At 38.5% G+C, this 9,178-nt stretch overlaps 1 protein-coding gene across 4 annotated transcripts in view; it reads left to right on the top strand.

Annotated features, from left to right (window-relative positions):
- The window catches only part of STK24 (serine/threonine kinase 24), a 64,556-nt gene extending 58,340 nt beyond the window's left edge, over positions 1-6,216 (top strand). For all 4 annotated transcript variants that reach the window (XM_030036536.1, XM_030036537.2, XM_030036539.1 and 1 more), the window contains one exon: positions 2,258-6,216. In XM_030036536.1, coding sequence (XP_029892396.1) covers positions 2,258-2,294 — 37 coding nt within the window. In that variant the 3' untranslated portion in view covers positions 2,295-6,216. The remainder of the gene's footprint in view (positions 1-2,257) is intronic.
- Positions 6,217-9,178: the final 2,962 nt, after the last annotated feature.

Below are 9,178 nucleotides of genomic sequence, written 5' to 3' on the forward strand. Positions count from 1 at the left end.
TCCTAGCTTCAGGTGATGGCCCATATGTATGTTCATCCTGTTAGTGTGCATATTGTGTGTCAAATGAGACCAGACAGCCTTTTCCCTTTGCAGTTCCTATAAGGGACACTGATGCTTTTTTAGTGTCTGGGTGTATATTGCAGAGGATGCCCTGTGTCACTTTTAATTTCTTTTACCCACTTTGATAAATGGACTGTTCAGTTAGTTTGTGTTTCTTTCAGTCACATAGTAAGTGGTTCCTTGTTCATTCGTTAAAGATAGTCTGTATGGCCTTTTGGTGGTACCTACAAACCCAACATTTTGTATTACTTCAAAAGGCCAAATTTCATAAGAGATTTTCTAACTGCCTAGGCTAGGAATATATTCTTAACAAACACTCAATTTCCTGTTCTTTTAAATGCTACACAAGAAGAGATCAGGGGTATAAATTTCAGAATCTTTGCTTGAAGAGGCTTTAAATGCAACCTTGAATCCAGGAGTCCACAGCTGTTGTGAATCTACACCACCCAGGTTGGATTGCTTGGTACTAGAAAAAACTCATGGCAATGATTAATCATAGATTGCTACCTTGAAAAAGATCTCCCTGAGCGGGTGTCTCCCTTATACTGTCTCTAACCACAGCTTGGTAAAATTTTAGATAGGACATCTCAAGTTAAAGCAGAGGATTGCCAGGCCGACACTGTGTCATTCAGTAAAAATCAATGCCAAGAGGTCTGCAAGCAATTGTGTTTCTTGCTTTCTGGGCTGTTAAGCATGAAGCCCAGTCAGCATCTTTAGTGCTAAAAGGTCACTTCTGGGTGCCAGATGTCCTGATTCTCCTCTCAGTTGATCCTGGCCAGCTTGAAAGTTTCTGGAGCTTCAATCTTAGTTTGTTTCCATTAGGGATTCCAAAACTGGCCCCAGTCTTTCATCAGCCCAATATTTCGGTGTCAAGTTTCTGTTAGCCTGGTACAGGGCCTTCCTGGAACTGGGAACCTTGAAGACTTGATGCTGCAATCGAAGCTGAAAATGACCATGTGGAGACAGGCTTTCCACTGGGCACTTCTTTTGTGCATGCTGGAGATGATCCTGTTGCTGTCACGACAGCAACAATCATAATTTTTGTCCTAGGAGATAGGTTTCAGAGCCCTTTATACACCTAGTTAGCATTTTGTTTTCCTTCTGTTCTGCTTCTTTGGGCTGTTGCTGTTGTTCTTGGTCATAATGACTTCTAACAGTGGAGGCAGACACTTCATTTTCTTTGAGGGAGAGAAAGAAATATTCATAGAGAATATTTAAAGAAATATTCATAGAGAAAATTTAAAGAAATATTCATAAAGAATATTTGTTGATGGGTCACATCTGGGTGAATTTTCTCTTATTCCAAGGATGATACTCAGCTAGTGTGTGATCATGACTAGCACTCCTTCCAGAAAGTGAGTGGAAAAAAAAATGAATGGTAGGATCTCCCCCTAAAGAGGAGTTTGAACCATTCCATGGCTTAGTAGGTATCCCTCATGAATAAAGCTATTTTTGGAGCTAGTCAGCTTCTGAAAAGATAGTTCCTTCTTGTTTGAATACTACAAGAAATATGTTCTGTTACATCATTAAGTCATTCATTGTATCCACTTAAAATACCCTCTCAATTTGATAGCTAACTATTGAAGATGGCTCTTCAACAATATGTTTCTAAGGAGATTTTTCATTCCTCTTATGATTGGTTAAAACTGGATTTCCCAAGTTTGTCTGAATGGATGAGTTGGGACCTTCAGGAGAGCTGCCCAATAACTTGAGTGAATCCATTTACCTTCCCCCTCCAATTATGATCTCTGATGTTTTATAAAGTTTATTGAAAGCTTAACATGATTAAAATGGGTGCTTCTCTCTTTGGATGATTTAAGAATCTGCTTAGACCAAGAAATACATGTTTCCTGTCCCAGTAATATTTTGGAAAGATGGACGTAAACTTGCCAAGTAGGAAAGTTGGAATCACTAAATGTTGTCCCCAGTATACAGAATTCTTACATCATCATATACTTCTCAGTAACACACTTGAACACAGGTTGTTGCTATTCGCTCAAAAAGCAGGGATATGCTAATAGGCTGTATTTGCATGTTGTTCAGCTCCATGGCTTTTTTCTTTAAAGTGTGACAGCAGTGGTGGATATTCTGCAAGGAAAAAGGCTGGAACTCCAACAGCATAAAATGGAATAACTTCTAGTTGCTGCTTGTTGTAGAATGCCTTGTCACAACGATAACTATTTCTTTTCCTCTTCAGATATTCACTAGCTGGAGGAAGTACTTCATCCTACTGATGTGCTGTTCCTGACTTTTCTAAGACAACAGAGATCCCTTGGTGTCTGCACTGAAGGCGCACACCCTAATGTTGTTCTGCCCCTCAGTCTCTGGAATGTCCTTTGGTGGAAGGACGTTCTTAAATGTGCAAGAGTGAAAATGAAGTCTCTCAGACAGAGGCAGTCTTTTTCAGCTCCTTAAAGCTATAATTTTTTTAACGATAATGCACATATTCCAGGGAGGTGTCTTTTTGTAAACTCTGAAATGTATATTTAGGTTTGTGATAGAGAAATTGAAGATATTGAGAAACCTCAGGTATCTTGCTTTAAGAATTCCACGGGGAGATGGAGTATGTTTGTTGGAATTGTGTACAGATATGTATATAATGTCTTTTTTAACTGAACGCCTTTCAACGTGCATAAGGAATCACTGTGTACAAAATGGTAAAGTGCTTTTGTAGATAATGTTAGTGGGGTAAATATTTGACAGGCCATAACTGAGTATTTCCTTGCCTTTATTACATGTAAATTTTGAATTATGTGATAAGTGAATCTTGGTTTGGTTTTTGTATGTGAAGGATTTGCCATTGAAAGAGTTAATCCTGTACTACGGAACCTTCTATTCGTACCTCAGCAAAGACACAATTTTATTCTGTTTCTCCAGTATTTCTTCCTTTTTATCTATATTCTGAGCGTGACTTTCTAATTATGGTACTACTTCTGGTTGTTTTAAATTTAATACACCTTGTCTCTCAAAGCTTTAAATTACTGTTTTTCCTAAAGAATGAGCTCTTTCATATTTTCAGTTTTAAACTGTGCCAATGCAAATTCTGAACCCTATGTATCGTTCAATTTTAGCAATAGATATTTGTGAAGCTTATAGTGAAATTCAGATACAATCTTTTTTCACCTGAACATGTTTGAATGCTCACACAAATAAATCTTTATTACCTTCATTTATTCTGAAATATCTCATTAAGATGTTGGCTCTGAGACAGTGGCAAGTATTTCTTCATCATGCCTATTTTATCATTAAAATGAATGTCTTGCAGCATATCAGAAAAATGGTCCATAGATTCCATATTTGGTCTTTTTACCTAATCTGTGCATCTCTTTACCAAAAGTGATAGACATTAGACAGAAAGACTGCAAAACTGAGCCTGAGTGTTGTATGCTGTGTCCTATTACTTGTCTCCCCAGAAGAAAGTTATTTCTTGAAAATTCTGAATTCTGAAATTTCCACTATTCCTGTGAGTGCTGACTTATGGTTTTATAGTTCTTGGAAATAGTAACATTAGTTACATGGACAGTTGATTAGATGGCTGCTTTTTTTTGCCTTTTTTTTTTTTTTTTCCTTCTCTCAACAGTATTACTCTGAGGTTTACCTTGGTTTGGTTCAGGTGCTTCTTGTTCTGGTAGCTAAGAGAGCATTTTTGCCTTGTTTTTAATGAAGGAATTGATGATTTTATGTTTTGTGTGACAGTGAGGTAACTTATCTGTTTAATTGAAAAAAAAAAAAAAAGTAGTTTTGGAATGAGAGGATTAAAATTTTAAAAGTATAGGCATATCTACCTGGCTTGGTAGAAAAAGACCCAGGTTCTCTAACCATTCTGGAAGCTGGTAAGGTTTCCTTGCAGGACTTCGTATCACAATGGTAGCCCTTATTCTATGCGTATTAATAGCCTTAATTATTAATTAAATAATTTAACAGTAAGAGGACACTGTCATGCTAACAGAGCTATGGAACTTCTGACCAGGTTGAAACAACGGTTGAAAGAAATGGGTATATGTGCACTCATTCTTGTAGCCATATTCTTAGATACAACACGTTTGCCAGCATAATGAGGTAATGGTTTTCCTTTGTGGCTAAGTGAATTTGAAGTAAATGGAACAGTGCATAAGTTTGACCAATGGTTTATAACTCCTCTTTGATTAATATCTTTAAATATGCTGTTTTGTGTGCTCTTAAACATTCAAGATAGGCTTACCCTTGAGGAGACAAATTTAGCTTTGCTGTTGTGAAATGTGCACCTGAATACAATGCAGCGGGAAGTTTACCTGTTGACATCTCAACATCAGAACGTTCAGCCATTCAATAAATATGTACTGTTACAGCATATGGAAATAAACAGATGTGTTTGCATTTGAAATACACATAGATTAATGGAAGCTTTTCCCCAGTCATCTGTTAATGTAGAGACTTGAAATTAAAGCAAGCTTGCTGGGAGATGCACAGAACTCAGAGATTTAGTGGGGAAGTTAAATTTATGGTGCTGGCTGGAATCTCGAGAATTTCTCAATCATCAGAAAATTAAATTAAATTCTAAGGTATGCCATTTTTTAACAATCATTTCAAAAGTTACACATACATTTTTTTGAGTTGCATTTTAGTTGCATTCCAGGACTGTATGGTGAGGAAATACTTCTCTGAGTAGATTGCAGCAGAATTTGTTTGGTGAATGTGTCCCTTGGCTTAGGAGCTTAAGATGAGTCAGACCTAGAGCAAGGGCAATTGGCCAAAAGGCTAGGAGGTTTAGAAAAAGACAAGACCTCATTTATGGTAGAGATGTGTATTTTTATATGTACTATATAGATTATTTAAATATAGACTATCTTAAACTGAGATTCACTGAAAAAAAGCGTGCTGTATCTTGAATGTAAAATTACAATCATTTGCTATTGAAAAGTATTGATGCTTTAAAAATCAGATCTATATTGGTAACAGAAGAGGAGCTTCACTTGAAAGAAGCATGGCCTCAGTTTCTGAAAGAAAAAGTGTATTGATATTTTCGAGAGGTGGTTTCATGCTAAAAATATGTCTGTGTTTTGTTATAATGTTGCACTGATGATTCTTCTGTGCAGGTAGTACTTCTTCACTCAGTCTTGAATATACTAAGTGACAAGCTATCCCTATTTATGCAAACATTTAAATTAGTGGAACTGCTTATTTGTCAGGGATTTCAAGATTAGGCAGTAAATAAACTCACTGTTTAAAAAAAAAAATCAGTCATTTGAACTGAAGGCTTGCTTTTTTGTAAGTATCAGATGCGTAATCTATTTTTTTAACTTAATTTTCCTTGCAGTTGCACTTTGTAGTCGATCACCAGTTTACTAAAGGATGACGGCATGATCGCTATCGTACAGAATGCTTTTGGTGTAATAACAAAGCAGCTCTTTCGCTGACGTGCCACGGTTCCTTTGCAGCTCCAAACGTTTTGTGTATGTCCGTGTGGGTACGGACCGAGGAACCAGTTACTGCGGCGTGATTTAACGGTGGCGTTCCGCCCTCGCGGTGCAGGAGGGTGGGCGGAGGGGGAAGGTAAGAGCGTGCGCATTGGCACTGAACTGCAAAGTCGCTGGCGTGCTGCGAGTTCATGTCCTGCTTCATCCACCGTAACTCCTTCATCTGCCTGTCCTGTACTCGTGAAATGTCTTGCTTAGCGCTTACTACGTTATGTGGTGTTCCGTATTATTTTTTAAACAATGCGGTACCAGTTTGTAGTACTTCTACATTAGCCTTACTTTTAAGGCAATGTATTTTTGCCTTCAAAAATGTCACCATTGGGAGATTATCAGAAGTGCTAATAAGCACAGGTGTAACGCAAGGATCAGTACAATCGCAAATTTTTTTTTTTTGTAAGTTGCTGGGGAGGAGCTTAAAGCATAGCACAAATCTGCAAGGTTGCTCTTTTTAACTGGATTTTGCAGATGTGCTAGTAGTTGCACTGAGCATATGCAGTAGACAAATTGTATGTAATGGTTTTCTGCCTTTTTTTAAAGCATGATTACAGAGGACAATTAAAAGTGTGTATCTTGTTTTCTGTAATATTGCTGCCTGTTTATAACTGTGTGTTTAAATTTTACTTTTGTCACTCTACACCAACATACTAAACGCCTTGTAAACTACATGACCTAGAAATAAAGAAGGAAAAGTTTAACGAAATTTTGCCATCTGAGTGGTCAGTAAAAAAGATGAGATTTGGGGGTCTTCTCCTCCCAGGAGGGGATGCTCTTGCGGGTCCCTAGCTCAGTTACTGCCCATGTGTCAGTAATGGTAAGCAGAAAGTTTATAAATTGGTGTTCAGTTTTTAATGGTAAAAATCTCAGAATTGGTACAAGAGAAGACTCTCGTTTAAACTCAAAACAACACTTTCTGAGCAAGGATGTTGAGAATTATTTTTTTTCTGTTGGGGAATTTAGTAAGCTTATATCTCACAGCTGGCCTAACTATGTAGGAAGTTTAGTTCTTTTCTCGATTAAGGTTTTTTTATCTACACATGCAAGTGACTGATAGCGTACTGTTCTGGTTAAATATATGCAGTTCTCTATTACAGTTTATGCTATAGTAAGACAGTATGCCAGTTTACAGATGGCAACGATTTAAAACCTGCTTTGTAGTCCCCATCGTGCCAGCCCAGTGAAACTGATGGAAGTGCTCACATCAAGTTGCATTAGCTTCAACCCAGACAGCACATCCTTAGTTACCCATAGAACTGAACCGGTGACAAACTGTGACAGCTGCCCTCCTGTAATTGTATTTCATTACTATTTTCTCTTGTTAAAAAAAAACGTGTGTGTGCCACATCATTGCCAAATTTTTCTCCACCAACTTTTCTGTGTCCCTGGGGGAGGGGGGGGGGGGGGGGTGGGTTGTGTGGTGTGTGTGTGGTGTGTGTGTGTGGGTGTGTGGGTGTGTGTGGGTGTGTGTGGGTGTGTGTGTGTGTGTGTGTGTGTGTGGGTGTGGTGTGTGTGGGTGTGGGTGGGTGGGTGTGGGTGGGTGTGTGGGTGTGTGTGGGTGTGTGTGTGGGTGTGTGTGTGGGTGTGTGTGGGTGTGTGTGTGGGTGTGTGTGGGTGTGTGTGTGGGTGTGTGTGGGTGTGTGTGTGGGTGTGTGTGTGTGTGTGCGCGCGCGCTCTAGCAACCACAGTTGCCTATCTATCTGCATATCCTTAATTATGCTAGATTTTTTTTTTTTTGAGGGAGACCATGTAATTGGACCTGTGTAAAAAGGAAAAAATTATCAAAATCAGGCTTTTTGGGTCCTGCTTCTCTCTCTGGTTTGTTCTTGGCTGATGGAACGGTGGGATATTGCCCCTGGTTTTGTCTTTGAAATGAGTTTTCCTTGCGAGATCTCTTTTCTCTAGTCTGAGACCTTTAGCAAGGTTTTTGCAATCACAGCATGTGTTTCCCTACCTGCTAACTTAACTTCTCTTTCAGCCTGTTTCAGCTGAATTTACGAAGGCATTGAGGTCTCAACAGTGTTTGTTTAATTAAATTTTTGTGAAAATAGGTAAGCCTGAGCTAGATATATTAATAAATACTCACGTCTTAATGAAAGCTAGAAGTTAGACAGCAGAGAAATGATGGAGATGCTTAGTCTTGTGGAAAAAAAATCCACAGGAGTCCAGGCTTTGCTAATCCCATTGCCTGTGGTGCAACTTCCTGTGGCAATAAAGTTCCTGGTTTTGCTTTTATTTCTTCATTACTTGAAGCTGGCAACTGATTATTCATGGTGAGTAACAACAACAACAATAAGAATAAATCTCTTGGAGTGACCAGTTTGAGGGTTTTTCCCACTGCTGAAACACGAGAACGGTGTATTTAGTCATGGTACTAACCTGGCACACAGTGACCCTGCGCGTCTCCACGCCTTGCTCGAGATGGACAGCAGTATGATGTCACGGTTAAAAGTAAGTGGTTATGTATGTATTACAGCTTTCTAGTAAACCATGAGTTTTATTCACACACATAAACTTCAACTGATTGTACGATACGACTGTCAAGACAGTTGCTTTTACTTTCGTACCATGATTTCAGTTTTGGGTTAACCTTAGGACTAAAGAACTAGAAGAATGCTGATAAATGTACTTCTGTTTAAATAACAGCAGTTTGACCAGATCCATTTAAAAAAAAAAAATCACACTGGTAAAGAAGGAAAAAAAAAAAAAATCCTATTTAAAATCTCTTTTCTGTGGAAAAAATACAAAAAGGTGAAAACGCTGAATGATGAATCAGGTAGATGCACCGAATTTGCATCCACAGCCTAACTAGGTCTCTGCTGCTGTCATGATAAATGAAACATACCTAGAAAAGGTGTTATTGGATTTCAGGAATGTAAATAAAAGCCTTTCTTTTGAGAGCTCAGAATATACTACTGGAGCAGATAACATGAATAAAGATTGAATCCCACAAGCCCCAGTGATCTAAAATAAAATTCAATTTTAGCTGAATTAATTAAGGGCATGGCCCTCAATATAATTTCCATTTAAAAAAAATAAAAATGCCTTTTTACTGTTACGATTGCAAAGGACAATGTAGGGACCTAGCAGTCATTGGTAGTTGAACTTGTAGCAGTATGGAGCATAGGCTCCTGCAATAGATGTAATAGTTAAGTATTCCCTAACTTTTCACTAGTTCATTTTGGAGAAAAGCTTTCCTATATGTAAAAATGGATATTCAGTAGCCAGCAGTTGCTCATTTCCCTTGCCTCCCCTAAAAACCCAAATGAAGGATCATAGCATGGCTTGGGAGGAAGGGGAGGTTGGCTGGGAATTACATAAATATTTACAATAGTTGCAGATAATCTTACAATTGTAGAGTGGAGCTATTAATTAGTATATTGGTGGTGGCTTGGATTTCCTTACTGTTCTGATGCTGAAGTAGAGCTTGTAAGTCGCTGCAGATACTATTTTACAGCTCAGTAATGATTTTTTGGGGTGGGGGGGGGGTAAGGTCTGTAGCCCTTTACAGCACTTAATAGCACCAGTGCGTTGTTGCTTCCTCAGCTTTGTTCTCCCAAGCCCGCAGGCTGCTGTGGATTGGTGTTAATCTATGCCGAGTTATTTGGCCTTTAAATCATTGTGAAGATCATTGTTCCTTTTCCTGGTCAGCCGTGAAGGACTATAGT

The sequence above is a fragment of the Aquila chrysaetos genome, chromosome 14 (assembly GCF_900496995.4).
Source record: "Aquila chrysaetos chrysaetos chromosome 14, bAquChr1.4, whole genome shotgun sequence".
In the NCBI taxonomy this organism is placed as follows: Eukaryota; Metazoa; Chordata; class Aves; order Accipitriformes; family Accipitridae; genus Aquila; species Aquila chrysaetos.